Source organism: Sminthopsis crassicaudata, chromosome 3 (genome assembly GCF_048593235.1).
Source record: "Sminthopsis crassicaudata isolate SCR6 chromosome 3, ASM4859323v1, whole genome shotgun sequence".
NCBI lineage: Eukaryota > Metazoa > Chordata > Mammalia > Dasyuromorphia > Dasyuridae > Sminthopsis > Sminthopsis crassicaudata.
The window spans coordinates 197,220,381-197,242,631 of NC_133619.1; the positions used below are offsets into that span (position 1 = coordinate 197,220,381).

The 22,251-nt window shown below is 32.6% G+C and overlaps 1 protein-coding gene across 5 annotated transcripts in view; it reads right to left on the bottom strand.

The window, feature by feature from the left end:
* Nucleotides 1-22,251, bottom strand: part of VGLL3 (vestigial like family member 3) — a 75,950-nt gene that overhangs the window by 52,368 nt on the left and 1,331 nt on the right. For 3 of the 5 annotated variants that reach the window (XM_074299793.1, XM_074299792.1, XM_074299795.1), the window contains exon 2: nucleotides 12,249-12,546. In XM_074299793.1, coding sequence (XP_074155894.1) covers nucleotides 12,249-12,546 — 298 coding nt within the window. The remainder of the gene's footprint in view (nucleotides 1-12,248; nucleotides 12,547-22,251) is intronic. The other 2 variants (XM_074299797.1, XM_074299796.1) reach the window with 1 other exon arrangement.

The window sequence follows — 22,251 nt, forward strand, 5'->3', positions numbered from 1 at the left end:
GGCAAAATGCAAATATTTTAAAAGAGGGACAATAGAGAGCTAAGTTATTTAAGGTACATAAGGCATCACTTTTAGGTGTAAGAAGATCAGAAAAGAACTCATGAAGCAGATATTAGAGTAATATAATGGAAAGAGCCTCAAATCTAGATTCAGAAAACTTGGGTAAAAACTGTACCCACAAAGTAATGCACTGGCTGTATGACATTGAGCAAATCAGTTTCTCTGTCTTAAGTTTTCTCACTTATAAAAAAAGGAAGTTGGACCAAATGATCTTAAAGGAACCTTTCAAGCTGTAAATGGGAACAACAAATATTTATTAATGTTCTACTACAAGTCATGCACTTTACAAACCATTCATTTAAACCTCATAGCTTTGTGAAATGTGTAATATTGCCCCCATTTTGTTGTTGAAGAAGCTCAGAAATAGAGATTTGCCTAAGCACACACAGCTAGTAAAGCTCTGAAGCAGAATTTTAACTCAAGTCTTCCTGACTCAAAACCCAGCACCCTATAATTTTTTCTTTTCCTTCTTTCTTTCTCTTTCTTTTTTTCTTTCTTTTTTTCTTTCTTCTTTCTTTCTTTCTTTCTTTCTTTCTTTCTTTCTTTCTTTCTTTCTTTCTTTCTTTCTTTCTTTCTTTCTTTCTTTCTTTCTTTCTTTCTCTCTCTCTTTCTTTCTCTCTCTCTCTCTCTCTCTCTCTCTCTCTCTCTTTTTTTTTTTTTTTTTTTTTTTGCTGAGGCCAAAAATGCAAAGTGACTTTGCATTATATTAAGTGACTTGCCCAGGGTCACACAGTTAGAAATTGTTAAGTGTATGAGACCACATTTGAACTCAGGTCTTCTTGACTTCAGGGCTGGTGCCTTATCCACAGTGCCACCTGGCTGTCCCACCCTATAATCTTGTTACCTAGATGAGACTAGAAAGACAGAATATCATAGAATGAGCAAAAGATATTTCATGTAGAGAAAATGGCAAGCAAAATTGCAGGAAGTATTCAGCTACAGTGAACAGTTTCACATTTGCTAGAGTTCAGCAGAGAGAGGTAAGAGATAAGGCTTAAAGAGACTAAATAAAGTTTTTAATACATGAATGTAATGGAATATTACTGTGCTGCAAAAACTATAAATGTGAAAACTTCAGAAAGGCATGAAAAGATAAATAGATGCAAAAGTGAAATAATCAGAACTAGCAAATTAAAATGTACAATAATGACAATCAAAATGGAAAGAACAATCCAAAGAGCAATAACTAGAACACCGCAAAATTATAAAGGTCAAGTTTCCTGAAGAATTAAAAATAAACTTCTTAAGTTTTTTTACACAGATTGGGGACTATATTGCCTTCACTTATTTTGCCAAATTGTACTTTTATAAACTCTCTTTTATTCTTTGTAACCAATCAATAAATGTTTATTAAATGCCTCTAAATGTCAGACACTAGAAATGCAAAAACAAAACAAAACAAAAAAACGCAAATACACACACACACACAGACACACACACACACACACACGCACACAAACCCCAAAGCAAAAAACTTCCTCTCAAGGGAAAGGAAAAAGGATAGATTTGGGAAGAATGACAATATAAAAACAAAAGTTATCATTGAGTTTGTGTTGTTTTTTTTTCTTAACATAGATGTGATTAACAAGATGTTTTTGGGGATCTTATTAAGGAATGCTGGGGAGTCTGTAATTTCAGTAGGCAATGGGAGGTTTCTGGATGTTTTTAAGCAAGGAAGTGACAGAATCTGGTAATAGTGTGTAGTGGAGAGAGTAAAGATGGAAGATTAGAATTAGAATGCTATTCTAACAGTATAGGCAAAAAGTATAATTAGGACTTTTGTAATGAGTTTGGGGGAGATCCAAAGACACCCTGAACTCAGAATTGGAAGGACTTCATATGTACCATATATGGTCATTTTAAATGAGGTTCAGAATTTAATTTAAAGAAATCAGTAGATGACATGATGGTATACTTAGAGAACCCCAAAGACTCTGCTAAAAAGCTATTAGAAATAATTCAGAATTTTAGCAAAGTCGCAGGATACAAAATAAATCCACATAAATCCTCAAGATTTTTATACATTACCAACACAATCCAATAGCAAGAAATACAAAGAGAAATTCCATTCAAAATAACAGTCGATAGTATCAAATATTTGGGAATATATCTACCAAAGGAGAGTCAGGAATTATATGAGCAAAATTACAAAACACTCGCCACAAAAATAAAGTCAGATTTAAATAATTGGAAAGACTTTCAGTGTTCTTGGATAGGCCGAGCGAATATAATAAAGATGACAATACTCCCGAAACTAATCTATTTATTTAGTGCTATACCAATCAGACTCCCAAGAAACTATTTTAATGACCTAGAAAAAATAACAACAAAATTCATATGGAAGAATAAAAGGTCGAGAATTGCAAGGGAACTAATGAAAAAAAAGTCAGAGGAAGGTGGTCTAAGTGTACCTGATTTAAAGCTATATTATAAAGCAACAGTCACCAAAACCATTTGGTATTGGCTAAGAAATAGACTAGTTGATCAGTGGCATAGGTTAGGTTTACAGAGCAAGATAGTGAATAAAAATAGCAATCTAATCTTTGACAAACCCAAAGATCCCAAATTTTGGGATAAGAATTCATTATTTGACAAAAACTGCTGGGAAAACTGGAAATTAGTATGGCAGAAACTAGGCATGGACCCACATTTAACACCACATACTAAGATTAGATCAAAATGGGTCCAAGATTTAGGCATAAAGAACGAAATCATAAATAAATTGGAGGAACATGGGATGGTTTACCTCTCAGACTTGTGGAGGAGGAAGGAGTTTGTGTCCAAGGGAGAACTAGAGACCATTATTGATCACAAAATAGAACATTTTGATTACACCAAATTAAAAAGTTTCTGCACAAACAAAACTAATGCAAACAAGATTAGAAGGGAAGTAACAAATTGGGAAAAAATTTTTACAGTTAAAGGTTCTAATAAAGGCCTCATCTCCAAAATATACAGAGAATTGACTTTAATTTATAAGAAATCAAGCCATTCTCCAATTGATAAATGGTCAAAGGATATGAACAGACAATTTTCAGACGATGAAATTAAAACTATTTCCACTCATATGAAAGAGTGTTCCAAATCACTATTGATCAGAGAAATGCAAATTAAGACAACTCTGAGGTATCATTACACACCTGTCAGATTGGCAAAGATGATAGGAACAAATAATGATGAATGTTGGAGGGGCTGTGGGAAAACTGGGACACTGATGCATTGTTGGTGGAGTTGTGAAAGAATCCAACCATTCTGGAGAGCAATCTGGAATTATGCCCAAAAAGTTATCAAAATGTGCATACCCTTTGACCCAGCCATACTACTACTGGGCTTATACCCCAAGGAACTACTAGAGAAGGGAAAGGGTCCTGTATGTGCCAAAATGTTTGTGGCAGCCCTTTTCATAGTGGCTAGAAGCTGGAAGATGAATGGATGTCCATCAATTGGAGAATGGTTGGGTAAACTATGGTATATGAATGTTATGGAATATTATTGTTCTATAAGAAATGACCAACAGGAGAAATACAGAGAGGCTTGGAGAGACTTACATCAACTGATGCTGAGTGAAACGAGCAGAACCAGAAGATCATTATACACTTCAACAATGATACTGTACGAGGATGTATGCTGATGGAAGTGGATTTCTTCAACATAGAGAAGAGCTAATCCAATTCCAATTGATTAATGATGGACAGAACCAGCTACATCCAGAAAAGGAACACTGGGAAATGAATGTAAACTGTTATTTTTACCTTCTGAATCCAATTCTTCCTGTGCAACAAAAAATTCGGTTCTACACACATATATTGTATCTAAATTATACTGTAATATATTTAACATATATAAGACTGCTTGCCATCTGGGGGAGGGGGTTGGGGGAGGAAGGGAAAAAATCTGAATAGAAGTAAGTGCAAGGGATAATGTTGTAAAAAATTACCCATGCATATGTACTGTCAAAAAATGTTATAATTATAAAATAAAATTAAAAAAAAAAAAAAGAAATCAGTAAAATACTATAGACCTTAGCAAGAATAGAAAAGTCAGGAGAAGCTAGTATGAGGGGATTATGGTAGGAGAGAATAAACATTTATATAGTGACTTTTCTGTGCTAAGCACTTAACAAATATTAACTTATTTGATGTTCATAAAAAACCTAGGAAGTAAGTACTGTTATCATACTCATTTTAGAATTAAGGAAATTAAAGCAAATGGAGCTTAAAAGATTTGCTTAGGATCACAAAACTAATGTATGAAGGCATATTTAAATTTCCTTACTTCAGTTCTAGTGCCCTCTCTACTGCATCACCTAATTGCATTGAGATGATGATTAAGATTTAATTTGTACTGATTAGAGGTACAAGGACAAGATTTTCAAAAGCAGTTTAGAGTCACTGACCTAGATTTTACTGCTGGTTCTCTGTTACCAGAACATTTAATAATTTATTTTATTTATTTATTTTAATAATTAATTTAATAATTCTGGGCCCTTGTTTCCTCATCTTTAAAATAAATGTGTTAGCTAAACTGGACTTTATTTTAGCAGCTTTAATTGTCATTTATATTAAGGGCCATATTTAGGAAAACTATTTCAATAAAGTACATGAGGTTGAGGTATGAAAATTCCAAGATGAAAAAAGAGACATTCACTCAATGGTGCCTGCCTGTTTCCTCTTCTTTCTTTCCTCTGGGGGAAAAAAAATCAAACTTTCAAGAACCAATAATCTCTTCTCCTTTCATAGAAAGTCACATATCTTTATTGGCTACCAGTGAAAGTAACCAGATGTGTATGAACTTGAATATATATTACTTACTTTCGATTTAAAAAAAAAAAAAATGTACTATAAAATGGTGATCAGTGATTTTGACTCTACTTGATTACTTACACAACCCAGAAAGGATGGTGATCTAAATTTCTTAGGTGCTGTAAACTCATTTTAGAGTTTGACTGGGGTTTGAAAATGACATACTCAATAAAAATAAGAGTTCATTAAGTTGTTTTAATGAGGGAAGAAGAGGAGGAGGGAAGGACAGAGGAAGGGTGATAGAGAAGCAGAGTCAGAAAGAGGAAGGATGAATGGATGGAAGGAAGGAAGGAAAGAAGAAAGGAAGGAGGGAAGGGGAAGGGAGGAGAGGGAAGGGAAGGGAAGGGAAAGAGGAAAGGACTGAAGGGAAGGGAAAGAGGAAAGGACTGAAGGGAAGGGAAAGAGGGAAGGACTGAAGGGAGGGAAAGAGGGAAGGAGGAGGAGAGAGGGAAGAAGGGGAGAAGGGAAGGGGAGGGAAAGATGAGAAAGAAGGAGAGTGAGAAGGAAGAAAGGGAGGAAAGGAGGAATAGAGGGAGAGAAGGAAGGAGAAAGGGAGGGAGGGAAGAGAAGGAAGGAAGAAGAAAGGAGAAGGAAGGAAGCCAGCCATCTCTGGGAAGTTACACTTAGTAAATGTGCACTTTTTTGGTACCAAATCAGCTGTACAAAATTGAGCTTGAAAATAAAGGCAGCCCTACAATATGTTGTTTACAGGAAAAACATTTAAAGGACCAGGATACATACAGAGTAAAGGTAAAAGGGTGGAGCAGGATCTATTATACTTCAGGTAAAATCAAAAAAGCAGGGGTAGCCATCCTTATCTCAGATCAGGCAAAAGTAAAAATTGACCTAATTAAAAGAGATAAGGAAGGAAACTATATCTTGCTAAAGGGTAGCATAGACAATAAAGCAATATCAATATTAAATATATATGCACCAAGTGGTATAGCATGTAACTTCCTAAAGGAAAAGTTAAGAGAGTTGCAAGAAGAAATAGCAAAACTATAATAGTGGGAGATCTCAACCTTGCTCTCTCAGAATTAGATAAATCAAAACACAAAACAAATAAGAAAGAAGTTAAAGAGGTAAATAGAACACTAGAAAATTTAAGTATGATAGATCTTTGTAGACAACTGAATGGAGACAGAAAGCAGTATACTTTCTCCTCAGCAGTTCATGGAACCTATACAAAAATTGACCATATATTAGGACATAAAGTCCTCAAAATTAAATGTAGAAAAGCAGAAATAGTAAATGCATTCTTTTCAGATCATGATGCAATAAAAACTACATTCAACAAAAAGCTAGGGGTAAATAGACCAAAAAGTAATTGGAAACTAAATAATCTAATTTAAAGAATGATTGGGTGGAACAGCAAATAACAGATACAATTAATAATTACACCCAAGAGAATGATGAAAATAAGAATGAGAAAAATTTGTGGGATGCAGCCAAAGCAGTAATAAGGGGAAATTTAAATCTTTAGAGACTTATTTGAATAAACTAGAGAAAGGGTTCAATGGATCAATGATCAATGAATTGGGCTTGCATCTTAAAAAGCTAGAAAAAGAGCAAATTAAAAACCCCCAATCAAATACTATACTAGAAATTCTAAAATTAAAAGGAGAAATTGATAAAATTGAAAGTAAAAAAGCTATTGAATTAATAAATAAAACTAAGAGTTGGTTTTATGGGGAAAAAAAAACAATAAAATAGCTAACCACTTAGTAAATCCAATTAGAAAAAGCAATGAGGAAAACAAAATTGTTAGTCTTAAAAATGAAAAGGGAGAACTTTCCACCAATGAAAAGGAAATTAGAGCAATAATTAGGAGTTACTTTACTCAACTTTATGCCAATAAATTTGATAATCTAAGTGAAATGGATGACTACCTTCAAAAATGTAGGCTTCACAGATAAACAGAGAAGGAAGTAAATTGCTTAAATAGCCCCATTATAGAAAAAGAAATAGAACAAGCTATTAATCAACTCCCTAAGAAAAAATCCCCAGGACCAGATGGATTTACATGTGAATTCTACAAAACATTTAAAGAACAATTAACTCCAATGTTATATAAACTATTTGAAAAAATAGGGAACTCCTACCAAATTCCTTTTATGATCCAGACATGGTATTGTTACCTAAACTAGATAGACTGAAAACAGAGAAAGAAAATTATAGACCAATCTCCCTAATTAATATTGATGCAAAATCTTAAATAAAATATTAGTAAAAAGATTACAAAAAATCATCCCCAGAATAATACACCATGACCAAGTAGGATTTATACCAGGAAAGCAGGACTGGTTCAATATTAGAGAAACTATTAGCGTAATTGACTATATCAATAACCAAATTAACAAATAGCATATGATCATCTCGATAGATGCAGAAAAAGCATTTGATAAAATCCAACATCCATTCCTAATAAAAACACTTGAGTCATGGACTTTTCCTTAAAATAGTCAGTAGCATCTATTTAAAACCATCAGTAAGTATCATATGTAGTGGGGATAAACTGGAACCATTCCCAGTAAGATCAGGAATAAAACAAGGTTGCCCACTATCACCATTACTATTCAATACTGTATCAGAAATGCTAGCTTCAGCAATAAGAATTAAGAAAGAGATTAAAGGAATTAGAGTAGGTAATGAGGAAACCAAATTATCACTCTTTGTAGGTGATATGATGTTATACTTAGAGAACCCCAGAGATTCTACTAAAAAGCTACTAGCAATAATCCACAACTTTGGCAAAGTTGCAGGATACAAAATAAATCCACATAAGTCATCAGCATTCTTATATATCACTAACAAAATCCAAGAGTTGGAGTTACAAAGAGAAATTCCATTTAAAGTAACTTTCCATAGTATAAAATACTTGGGAATCTACCTGCCAAGGGAAATTCAGAAACTATATGAGCAAAACTACAAAACACTTTCCACAGAAATAGTCAGATCTAACCAACTGAAAAAATCTTAAGTGCTCTTGGATAGGTCAAGCAAAATATAATAAAGGTGACAATACTACCTAAACTAATCTATTTAGTGCTATACCAATAAGACTCACCAAAAAAAAACAAAACAAAAACTATTTTAATTACCTAGAAAAAATGATAAAATTCATCTGGAACAACAAATATTCAAGACTTTCAAGGCAAAAAAAAAAAAAAAAAAAAATCAAATGAAGGTAGCCTAGCTGTACCAGATCTAAAACTATATTATAAAGTAGCAGTTACCAAAATCATTTGGTATTGGTAGACTAGTTGATCAGTGGAATAGGTTAGGTTCACAGTACAAAATAGTCAATAATTTTAATAAACTAGTGTTTGACAAACCCAAAGACCCCAGCTTTTGGGCTAAGAATTCACTGTTTGACAAAAAATGCTGGGAAAATTGGAAATTAGTATGACAGAAACTAGGCATTAACCCGTACACCAAAATGGGTTCATGATCTAGGCATAAAGAATGAGATTATAAATAAATTAAAAGAACATAGGATAGTTTACCTTGAAGACCTGTGGAGGAGGAAGGAATTTGTGACCAAGGAAGAACTAGATGTCATTATTGATCACAAAATAGAAAATTTTGTTTATATCAAATTGAAAAACTTTTGTACAAACAAAATTGATGCAGACAAGTTTAGAAAGGAAATAATAATAAACTGGGAAAACATTTTTACAGTCAAAGGTTCTGATAAAGGCCTCATCTCCAAAATATATAGAGAATTGACTCTATAAGAAATCAAGCCATTCTCCAAGTGATAAATGATCAAAGGATATGAACATACAATTTTCAGATGAAGAAATTGAAATTATTTCTACCCATATGAAAAGATGCTCCAAGTCATTATTAATCAGAGAAATGTAAATTAAGACAGCTCTAAGATACCATTACACACCTGTCAGATTGGCCAAGTTAACAGGAAAAGATAATGCTGAATGTTGGAGAGGATGTGGGAAAACTGGAACACTGATGCATTGTTGGTGGAATTGTGAATACATCCAGCAATTCTGGAGAGTGATTTGGAACTATGCTCAAAAAAATATCGAACTGTTCATACCCTTTGATTCAGCAGTGTTACTACTGGGCTTATCTCAGTAGTAACTGGGCTTATCCCAAAGATATCTTAAAGAAGGGAAAGGGACCTGTACATGCAAAAATGTTTGTGGCAGCCCTCTTTGTAGTGGCCAGAAACTGGAAACTGAGTAGATCCCATCAATTGGAGAATGGCTGAATAAATTGTGGTATATGAATGTTATGGAATAGTATTGTTCTATAAGAAATGACCAGCAGGATGATTTCAGAAAGGCCTGGAGAGACTTACATGAACTGATGCTGAGTGAAATGAGCAAGACCAGGAGATCATTATATATTTCAATAACAATTCTATATGATGATCAATTCTGATGGACATGACTCTCTTCAACAATGAGATAAACCAAATCAGTTCCATTTGTTCAATAATGAATAAAACCAGCTACACCCAGCAAAAGAACTCTGTGAAATGAGTGTGAACCACTACACAGCAACATCCTTTTGTTTTTGTCCCCCTGCATTTTTTTATTTTCTTCATTGATTTCCTTCATGGGTTAATTGTACATTATTTCAAAGTCCGATTCTTCTTGTGCAGCAAAATAATTGTATGGATATGTATGTATGTATGCATATATATATATATATACATATATATATATAATATTTAACATATTCTTTAACATATTTAACATGTGTTAGTCTACCTGCAATCTTGAGGAGGGGGTGGGCAGGAAGGAAGGGAAAATTGGAACAAAAGGTTTTGCAATTGTCAATGCTAAAAATTACCCATGCATATATCTTGTAAACAAAAAGCTATAATTTAAAAAAAAAAAAAAAAAAAAAAGTAAAGGCAAACTTTAGCTCAAGAGTAAGTTTCTGGCAAGTCCCCTACCATTTAAGGGAAGAGGGGAGAAGTTTCCCAAAGAGATGCCTTACATCAGGGATGATTATCAGCTTGACCTTTCTTGTTCATCAATGGGACTCTGTGTCTGTAGGTGTGGGTGTGTCTATGGGTGTTGGCACATAATAACACAAGGTCTCATAACTAAAATGCTAAATGAGTGAGCTCAGCAGGAGATATAATATTGGATTCTAGGGACTGCAGGCTATGGAAAAATATCAATGGGATTGATGAATGATATTAAATTGAACATTAACCAGTTCACACAAAATGATTTCTATCTCCAATGTTTTGTTTTACAGTACTGTACTTATCTTTGGGCTTTTCTGAAAATGCTATCTAAATTCTCTATATTTCTCTTAAGATGGAAAATATATGCCTTAATGCAGTATTTTGAACAGAATCCCACTCTTTTTTAAATGAAAGAATTGATTTAGGTGGGTTTTCCCCCCATGTTACACTCTTATTCACACACCCCAGCAGGTGTTTGCTTTTTTAAGACTGTAGGCTGACTCATATTTACTTTGTTATTGACTAAATCTTACCCCATGATCTTTTAGTGTCCTTTCTCCCATGCAGCATCTTATCATGAAAAAAAAAATCATAAATCCCTCTTGGCAGACATTTGATGTACTAGAAATACACAATGAAACTATGCATTTTTCAGACTTGGCCACATTGATTTGTTTTGCTGAACTATACTTATTATAAGAGGTGGCTTCTCTTTGAAGAGAGGAAGAGTTGATAGGTGTTGAAAGTGAGTTTTAAAAAGGAAAGGAAAAAGTGCATAATTGATACATTTTTTAAATGCCCAGAAGAGACCAAAAGGAACTACAGAAAGGGAAAAAGACAGAGTGGCTAAGTCACTGCTATTTTTAAATTGAATATACAGTTTTAAGAAAGTTTCAGTAAAAAGAAGTTAGTAATTGCATATATGGTCTTCTGTTTTTATATATTAAACATTCATGTTTTAATCTTTCTTAATTTCACAACAAAAATAGAATGCTGTTTCAAAGCACTGGATGTCAGAAGACTTGGGACTCAGTTCCCACTATTCTATTAATTAGCTGCTTAATATTGAGAAACCACTTTATCCTTCTGAGTTTTAGATATCCTTTATCCATTAGACAAGGGCCTACATTAGATTAATTCTGATTTCCATAATTTGGTGAGTCAAATATATTTTTAAAATGTTACAATCTGTCTTCCCTTGCCTTATTTTCATTTTACATTTCCTTTCCCTTCTTCCACTTCTTACTTGCCCATGACAGTTGCTATCTCTAACTTAACAAAATCACTTTGAATTCTGATCTTATACTAAATGGTACTAGGATTATTGACTTTAGTTTGGCCAAACATCCAACAGATAGTTAAGTGCCTGCAATATGCATGCCATTATTCTAAGTATTGAGAAAGAAAGTAAAAGTGAAATGAGTGTCTGCAAGAGATGTAGGCAGGGCCACTGAGGCTGAAGGGGCCACAGATATCATTATGTTAGTTGTTAAAAGAAAATTTTCCACCCTACTCTCAATATCCAATTTTTAAAATCTATATTAGTATACTTCATAAAGTATAAGGATCTGCATTTTTTAATATCAGTCAAAACCCCATTTTTACATAATTAACATATAAACACAAAGTATTTCATATTTTTTATCTTATATCATCTTCTACTATGCTAACTCTCTCTCTTTTGCATTAATAAATCAATAAGCTCTGGTTTGTTCTGGTATCCTATACTGAATTTTTATAAAAAGGGAAACAAACATTCCAGACATATCTTTGGACTGCTATAAAAGGGCTCAATTTGATAACTTGTCTTCCCTTCAATGATTTAACACTTTGGTTACATCATGAGTAAGATTTCTTACCACATACAAATTTTTGCTTAAGTTAGTACTCAAGAAATCCCTGTGATGGTTCTTTAAATCAAGTTCAAAAATGAATGCCAGAACCCTCTTTACAAGTAGATGAAGCAGAGATAAGAGACAGAAAGCTATTTCAAGAAGACAAAACATTTTTCAGTGTCTACCCTCAGAAGTCCAGACTCAGATCTCAGTTAGGTCACCACAGTAACACTTTGTGGAATGAGCAATAGCTAATTTCTTAAAAGCTGCTTTAGGCATGCCTATTATTAAGAGATCCAAATAGAGCTATAGGGGCTTCAGGAATGATGCTTTGCAGCTCTCTTCTGCCACTATAAACTCATACCAGTTGCATCATTACTTTCCATAAAGAATTTAAGGGGTGTGACTGCATCTTTTCCAACCCTGCATTCCACATGTGACAAAACTGATCCAGCTGTTTGAAAGAAATTCCTTTCTGTCCTTAAAAATTAAAAAGCAAGTGGATATTTGTCCTCCAAAGGCACGTCTCCAGCTGGATTTTAGTCAGAGACATTGTGAAACAAATACAGTGAGCTGGAGAGCATATGATTTTTTAATTCTTACCTCTCCATAAGGGGGTTAGCCCCATCTTGCTTTTTGAAATGGCAGATTCTGTATGGAAGCTGCTGTGTTGGCCCAAAGCTCTTGAGAAGTGTTCATCCACTACTGAACCAATGTCTCCCTGGAAATAAGTGAAAAGGACACATCGAGAGTTAAGGTACTCCATCTCGGCAGGCTGGTCTTTCTCCTCCTCCTCCTCCTCCTCCTCCTCCTCATCCTCCTCCTCCTCCTCCTCCTCTTGTTTGCTGGGAAGGGTCATTTCCAGAGACTCCTGCATCTTGCTGTATACTGCTAACTTTTTCTGGTATGGAATAAACAAAACACAGTATCAAAGGCAGTTTGTAAAAGATCATTAACTAGATTACTTAAAAAAAAAAATAGAAGTAGCTTCATAGCATGGAATGTTGTTCTTTTTCCCTACTCCTTGCTTATCTTCCCCACTAAAGTTTTTAAAGTTTGATCCTTGTTATGTGAAACTCAGCAAAAAACAATCAATTCACTTTTAAATGCCAAAATTTATTAGGATTAAATGATCATTCTACATATACACACACATACACACACACACACACACACACACACACACACTATATCATGATATAACAAGAATAAGAGAATATGTTTTTCCTTGTTCATTTCAAAGTCAACCTATCTCACCACATCTCCTTTTTCTGTATGTTTTAAAGATGGTATAATGCAATATTCTAATTATGAGCTACAGAACATAGGAGTGTTGGTAGGGAAGGGAAAAGAGAAGGAATGTTTTGTTAAAACATAAGGAATTTAACATTTTATAAAAGGATTTGGCAGATGCTTTGGACTTCTTTCTTTAAAATCAAATAAAAATGTCAGAATGAATATGTGTGAAGATCCATTTTATAAGGAACATATTTTTCAGATAGTCCAGTTACCATTGTTATAAGAAAAAAAAACAAAAAACAAAAAACTACCACTTAAGGATAAATGAAAATGATAGCCATAGAGCTGGGGTGGGGGGAATAATTGCTTTGCCAAAAAAAGAAGGCAGAAAAATTTGGATCATTTAAAATGTCTTGAAATGTTTATGTCTAAGGAAAATTATGATTTCTAAATGATTCATGATTAGTTGAAGTGGTACTATTGATTCTGTTATCTTTGTTACAAAACAAATGATGTAAAAAAATCAGTATATTATGTTCAGTAAATAATGTGTGTATATATATACATATGTATATATCATAGTAAAAATACATGTATATGCATATATATATAAATATTGCTGAAATATATAAACTTGAAGTCTAAGATTCTAGTAGTTATGAACAACAGAATCTTAAAATCTTTTAATCAAATTTTCTTCATTCAATTACTCTCTTTATTGAAGAATATATTATTCTTACTAGATATCATTCCTAAAGAATTTACGTATGAGTTTCTGATGATTTGTAAATAAAGATAATGCTTTGCATTCAAACTTTGTAGCAGTATGGGTTATATATCTATCTCAAAGACATATCATTAAATTTAATCCTTGTTGCTAGTCTCCAAGCTGTTGCAATGATAATATGAATATATTTTCACTTTTGCATAGATGGAAAATGAGGAATCTTTACGCATGTTTCATTTGAATTGTTACAGAACTACAGAAAGAAAACTGGTTTTTAATCAGCAGACCTACATACAATCTTGACTTGATTATTTTTACAGATTCTTTTTAATTTTTTTTCTTAAAAAAAATTAAACTTTTAGACTATATTGACATAAAGCTTGTATAGGTAATAATAATGACTAAAATGACTAAAAATACATTTTTAGTGCAATTTTTTTCTGTATGCATTTTTTTTTCAATTTAACTGTAAGGTACCTCAAAAAATATAGAGGCTTTAAAGAAATCTGTCTACATGATATAAGATTTTCAATATGTGAAATAAAAAGAACCTATATTTGAATCCAAATACATTTTTGCTCTTTACAATTCCTATAGATCACTTTCCTGATGATTTAAGCAATGATCTGTTGCATTTTTTAATGTTTTGTTACTTTATAGTGTCATACCTTTATTTTGTCTATAAAAACTCCAGTATAACTCCAATATTTAAATATTTCTTTAAATTATAAAACAAATTTCTTTTTTCCTTCTTTGCTAGTAAAGATCTTTGCCTATTTGCTTTCTATGGCATAAATTCAACATCTTAACTAACTTTTTACTAACTTTTCTAACAAGATGAATACTCATAAATATTTAACAACCAGCTTTTGCAGGGAAGTTGGAGAATCACACACACACACACACACACACGCACACACACCGGTTTCACTGTGAAGTTTAATCTGTATTATTAACATTTTTCCTATTGCTTTCTAAAATCTAGACAATCAACAAAACAATTAAAAAACAAGACCTAACTTGGAATTTACCATTTCAGAAGTGTAAAAGTTAATACAGAAAACTTAATAATTGGTGCCCCTGAACTGGCTCCAGCACACCCATCTCCAACAAAGAACAGCATCTAAAGCTTGCCAAAGCTCCAAAGCAAATAAAAGAGAAAAAGAAATCACTGTCCCAGAACAATAGGAAAAACATGATGGCTGAACTGATAAGAGTGATATCTGATGAAATAAATTTAGGTCCCTTGCAACAAATTAATTCATATAAAGAAAAGAACTTAAACAGCTATAGAGTATATATTATAATTTACTTATATTATTTAATACCTCTACCCAACTTAAACTGCAATTTTGTCTTAAAGTGTAGAAATCAAAACCAAAGTTAACTGGTAGGCCTTGATATTGATTGTTCCTCTTAAATGTTTATTACTAGGGTTATGAACATAGACATTCAAGGAACAATTTGGAGCTATGTCTAAAGGACTTAAAACTGTACATACCCTTTCATTCTGTAGTATCATTACTGAATCCGTGAACTTATGCTGAGTTAAGTGAGCAGAACCAGGAGGACATTTTACACAGGTCCAGCAAAATTATGTGATGATGAACTATGATAGACTTAGTTCTCAGCATTACACTGAGGCAAGACACTTCCAATAGACTTGGGATAGAAATTACTTTTTGCATCCAGAGAGAGAAAACTATGGAGGCTGAGTACAGATAGAGGCATTTTTATTCATTCACCTTTTGGTTTGCTTACTTGTTTTTCTTCATGATTATTCCATTTTGTTCTTATTTTTCTTTCACAGCATGACTAGTATGAAAATATATTTGGAGTGTATGTACATGTATGGTCTACATAGGATTGCTTGCTATGTTGGGGAGAGAGGAAGAAAAAAAAATTTGGAACTCAAAGTTTTAGAGTAATCAATGTTGAAAACTATCTTTGTATGTTAATTGGAAAAAATAAAATACTATTTAAATTTCTTTTAAAATGTTCCTTACTGAAATTGCATTGGTTAGCTCATACTCTCATGTACTCATATGTATTATACTTTCTTTCCAAATCATCATGATCCTCAACTATTTCTTGAGTTCTGTACTTTATTATTTATTATTGTCCAATTTCTTATTTAATTTTGGTGGCATATATCTAGTTTCTATTTACTTTCAACATTTCAACAATTCCCAAAGAAAGCTTTCCCAAGAGATCACAGTTATAAATTTAGAGCTGAAGGGGATCTTAAAGGTCTTTCAGTTCAACTAAGTTGAGTTAAGGAAAATGAGTCTCAGCTTCAGGTTATATTAGTAAGATGTAAAAGAGATGACTTTCCAAAGAAGCCCTTTCATTTGGAAAAGCACACTTCCCATTTTACCATATTTACCATATGTATACAAGTTACTTTTAGCATATATTATTAAATTATAAATTATAAATTTTTAAGCCAACATTCAAAGCTTAAATTTTGAAGTCAAAGCTTAAATTGTCATATCTGCACAATGTTTTATCTAATTAGCAATTTTATCAAGGTTATTCCTACAACCTATTTTTCAAATGCAAGCTTTAAGAGGACTCCATTTTCAGAGGTTCTTGTTAACTTTGCCATTAGAAAGGCGATTGTGAACACAGAAATAAAGTGGAAATAAATAGAAATAAAGAGGACAGCAAGCAAATAAGCTCACACATTTTAAAAGTTCATTTCTAATTCAAATAGTTCATTTCTATAAGTGCTTGTAATAGTGCCTAATTATACTCCAATAAAAGAACTGAGTTATATAAAAAGAATTATCAGCTAATGGACACAAAGCTGCCTTTTCTTCCCTCAGGTTGTGCAATTACAGTCATCAGGACCAGAATATGGTCTGTTTGCACTGAATATTTCCTTTCCAGACAATTGGGGGAAAAAAAAAAAAAAAAAAAGCTTAGAACATTTCTGTGAAGAAGAGAATGTCTTCTCAGTCAGAAGTCAAAATACTTTTGCTTCTCCAAATGACAAGTGATTATTATACATTATACAAAAAGAAACTTTTTCCTAAAGTTAAAAATATGTCTTAAAGTGAATTATTTAACATGGTTGCCCAGGTTAATTGTCATCCTTACTGATCTCAATACAGTGATAAATTTATTTTAAGACACAAGACTAGGATTACTCCCAGGGAGAAGACTCTCAGAAGATAGATTTCTTCAACTATTGTCAGAATTCTATTATTGTGTCATATTATTCTTCATTTACCTGCTTATCAGGTTTGCCAAAAATTAAAAAAACCCCTCAAAAGTATTGATATTATGTAGCCCTACTTTTGCTTAATAAAGGGGAAAATATATATTTTTGAAAATGTGAACTCTCATTGAGACCACACAAAGTGTTTATGGGTCAATTATGGGTCTCTAGTCAAAGTATATCACCTGGATTATCATGACCATTTCATTATTCAACTTTTAAAACTGAACTTTTTTTTTTAGGAAGTCAGAATATGAAAATATAAAAAAGGACATATGAAAACGATAATTTTGTTATTGCCAAGATCCAATAAACAAGATTCTTGTCTTCAGACAGTAATTGTCCTCATAACCACTTTCTAATTCACATAACTAGGTAGGTATCATTCCTTCATATTTAATATATGATTGAGTTGTTTGTTTGTTTGTTTTTTAATTCAAAAAATGCTACAAACAACCCTGATTGTCCATATCACTCATCCTACTTGTCTCAATGACTTCTGTATGCTTCCAAATACTAAATTGCTTTTTTATGTAAGTGAGTGAGATAGTATAATAGAATAAAGAAAGCTAACTATGAGTTAGTGAAGTAGAAAAAAGTTTGTGTGGTATATTTTGAGTTAGGAACCATGCTCTCAATATCTCTCCCATCCCCCTCACAATGCCTGGAATTCTACTTTTACAGTTTTATGCCTTTCAATCTTGGAGACTGTCCATCTTCAAAAGTCTCCTAAGAATAAGCAAAATAGTAATACCTTAAGCTATAATCAGACAAAGAAAAGAATCAGTCAAAAGCTAGTAAAGCTATCTTTCCTATCATTTATCTTTCCTGGCATTTACGTGTAGGGTTAGTTGTATCTCAATTTTTCTTAGTAGCCTTTTGTAAGACTACATAACTCATGAAACTATTCAAATCACTCAAATCAGTTTGTATTTCATTCTTATACCACCTTGTAACATCAGTGGTGCTGTAGTTAAAAGAACTGGACCTGAAGGCAAGAGACAAGGGTTCAAATTCCAGCTGTACAACTTAATCTACCAACTATATAACCCTGCACAAGTCCTTCTAAATCTCAGGTTCCTCATCTATAAAATACTATTTATCCTCCTTACCCATTGAAAGGAAAGCAATGTTTTGTGTTTTTTTTTTTTTCAATCTAATTCATGGTACTTATCCTAAACTTACCTCACTCAAGTTTCAAAAGGTCCACTCACCCTTGTTAAAAAGTTTTCAGAATCTGATAAACACATTTTACCTTATCCATATTATATATATGATTTTATAGATTCTGATCATTTAACCATCACTTTATGGTATAAATCATTCTGATTTACTATCAGAGAACAATTTAATTTGCTTATTTCAAGTTTTAATTTTCATCCAGGTTTAGATTTTCTGGCTGCAAAGTTATTAGGTGCATGGAACTACGAAACATTTTAAGCCCCTAAATCTCTGTGTCAAGTTTATTTGTGCAGAACTGAATTATAAGGACTGTTCTTCTTCAAAGTAGGCCTGCATGAATTCCTACAAATCCATTTAAGTCCTTGCTTATAGTTGCAAGAAAATTAGATCTTCTGGTTTAAATAAGCTAACAGTATGGTCATCTACTTAGTATATAAAATTCTATTCTCTTCCCCCACTGAAGTAAAATGTATGCTTGACCCAATAACATACTGGGGACTTAATAGTTTTTGTTAATTTTGCTTCCCAAATCTTCATAAAAGTATAACTAGCTATTTTTTTGCTTAGTGGAGTTAATGTCTTATAAAAAACAAATAAACAAACAAACAAAACAAAAACAAAAAAACAAACAGAAAAAGCTTTTTTTCTGATAGGAAAAAAAAAAAATCAGAGCAATTTTGTTCCCAGCAAAAATTTTCAAGAAGTATACTACTAAGGATTTCTGAAGAATCCATAAACTTCAAAGCCAAGGAATCTACTACATATGAATTTTAACTATCAAAAAAGATCATTTTGGGATGCTTCACATCTGCATATGTACACAACTCGTGCAATGTTGGAGGGAAGTTTAAGTTTGAACATTTCTTTCAGATTTATAATTGAACTTCTATTAACAAAAGAGGCAGATTTTTAAAATTGAATTTAATTATTTAAAGATACATTAACTCAGCTATGCCTTTAAAGAGAGCAGAGTCAGAATTAATACCTACAGACTTTTACCAAGCTATGGTATGACCATATTGTAAATACTATTCTGGAAAATTACAAAACACTGTGGCACAATCTTAGAAAACTTCCAACTTAAACCTACTATTTCAAATAAAGGGAATTTTTTAAAATAAGCAAGCTTGTATTTAGATGGTAAGTTCCTTAGATGAGAATGAACTTCCTTATTCCATGATGTATGTCCCTTAGTTTTTCTCTATACTTATTACAAAATTTTATGTGGATTCTTCAAGTTATTGCAGTCTAGTAAGTCCACATATTATGATATGTGGAAATGTCTATCTTTTCTTTTTTTTTCCCTGTTCTTTTTTAGTGGGTGGGTGGTGAGGAGGGCATGGCTGAGTAGTGGTGAGATATAGATGAAGGGAAAGATCAGTCCTGAAGGAGATGATGGGGAGTGAAAGCAATGAGGAGGGGTATACATATGTAGAGGTGGCATGAAATCTATCGGGAAAGTCCCAGATCTTCCTGCAGCACAGAGAAAAACTTCCACATATTTCTAGAGACATTCTGAGGACCAAAACAAAAATTTTTCATTTATAATTCATGCACATTTACAGAACCAGTGGATTTTCCCCAGATTGTATTCTCTGGTGTGCCTGAAAAGCACAATTTATCTAATATGAATAGACTCCCTCACTACAAATTTGAGACACTTTAGTGACACAGCTTAGAGTGATGTTTCTGCAACTGAACATTAACAACTCAAATCCTTCAGGAGAAAGGAAATCTTTAGCTGTGTCTTTTAAAGAAGCCCACTGTGGACAGAAAGTATTGCAAAAGCAAAAACAACTTGTTAAGAATTTCCTGCTACAAGACATTATAGAGTACATTGCTAGATTTTAAGTCAATAGATTTGGTTTTGAATCACTATATCACTACCAAAATGACTGGTGATATGTCTCTTAGCCTCAGTTTTTTAATCTATAAATTGTGGAAATTGGATGATAGATAATCTCTAAGATCCCTTCCAGTTCTATGACTATGATATGATGTATCTGAAGACATCTAAATGTATCTATCTATGCATCCACAGTCTGTAATCTAATGTGTTTTCAAAAAAAGATGAAAGCTTCATTTTTAAACTTAAGACATTTCCTCCTTGAAGAAAGTATGCAATTTTCAAATCATTTAAAGAAGTTATTTGAACTCCCACTAAAAAGAAAGGAAAATATGTAAACAGAAAACACAGAATATTGGTCAGTGTTAATCTATTGGTTTCTAAAGACACCAGCTCAGTACAGATTTTGGAGGAAATCAATTTAGTGAAGCATATTGCCAGAAAAAGGAAGCCATACTAAATTTTGCTTCTCTTTTCTATCATTACACCAGATAGGCTAAAATTAATGGACGGTCACTCTGTCCTTTGGATTATGTCACTTTTTCAATTTCCCTTCCTCTCTTGCTTTTCCATAAATAAGTTTTTGAAATGTATTAGGAATTTGAAAGTTATAGCTCTCCTTTTTTTTAATCTCGTCAAGATGCTATTAGGGGTCACTTCCCATGTACGGAGAAAATTTTCATGGATAATAATGATAAAACCTTATGGAATGCAACAACAACAACAAAAAATGTATCCTCAGATGACTACTTTAGGGCCAAGTCAATATTAGTCCCACTTCACCCATGCACACAAAGTCTAAAAATGCTGGCAATCTGATAAGAATTTCCTGAATTTTTTTTTTTTTAATTTAAAAATACAGGTCATCAAACTAAAGCATAAAACTCTTACTAGCTGATGATGCAAAGGAACAATTTCTTCATTTCAACTAAGCAGTGACAAATAATTACATGATTGAAAATATAGGTCATCCAACACATTTGGGGAAACAGTTAAAACTCAAAGTTCAATTATACACTCAAAATCTCAAATTCAAATTAATCAACACAGTACTAATAAGTCTAATCACACAAAGGTGAAAGATTAACTAACCTGCTCTTGCAAGTAATTTTTAGACATTTCAGACAATTTGGCCAATTACATGAATTCAACTTGTTTTTTGTATTTGTTGTGGTTAACATCATTTGGAAAATTAAGACACAAGCTAATATTTATGCCATGATTTTTTTGGGTATACAACAATGCAGAACCAATTCCCAGGTCATTTCTAATCACATCCTAAATTTGATAATTTACAATTCTGATTCTAAACATTATCTTCTATAAATAAAACTATTTAGTTTTACAAATTATTAGTTAATTATTATTTATTATCATTTAATATTTACAAAAAAAATTTGCCATGCCAAAAATAATCTATAATTTCTAAAAGGAGGTTACTGATTGTTTTACAAGATAAAGAAAAGGAAAAGGTGTCAACTTCTTGTACTATTTGATATATATATATATATATATCATACATATATATATACATATATATACACATACACATACACATACACACACACACACACACACACACATATATGTGGCAGAAGGTAAGAACACCTAAATATTTATCCATTTCTGATATTGTCCTTTTATGTATATATTAACAGACAACTCATTGTAACTACACTGACTGGGTTTGTTGTCTTCTGGTACAGGATCTTGACAAGAAACACAATTCATGGTAAGCATCTCTTTTCTATGTTTCCTTTACCCAGCTCTGTGCTTAGTTACAATTACTCATGAAATCATTTACATTTTGAAAGAAAAAAGCCCTCACCCTTGTCCAGAAATCAAAGTTGTGGGTGGTTGTTTTTTTTTTTTTTTTTCTCTTATCACAGAGAAGGAATTTAGCCTTAAAATGTTCAGAGATTAGGGTAAGAAACAATAAAATATAACAAGCTTTGGCCAACTTCATTAAATGAAATACAAACACTAATCCTCTTCTGCCAATTAGTGAAATTCCTGAACAGACTTTTGTCTTCCTTTCCAAATATTAGTGCTGATATCTACCAAGGACTAGTATGAGTGGCTTAACAGTTTTTAAAACGGGAGGATGTATGGAGAGGCCGTTTGATAAAAAGCAGAAGAGCAAATTAATCTTGAACACCTAAGTATAAATGTTTTGAGGATACATTTTCCTTAACCCTGTCTCATATTTTGGTGGAGTTCTCATCATAAAATATGCTGGTTCAGATCCTCCAAATAAACTCCCTGACCCCCAAAAGCTGAAGATATGATCGTTGTCTTGGTGTAACCGCTTGTGACATACCCTTTTTCTATATGCTACCTAGGTTATGAAACATACACAACCAGTGGCTTTACTCACTGGCTTCATGGG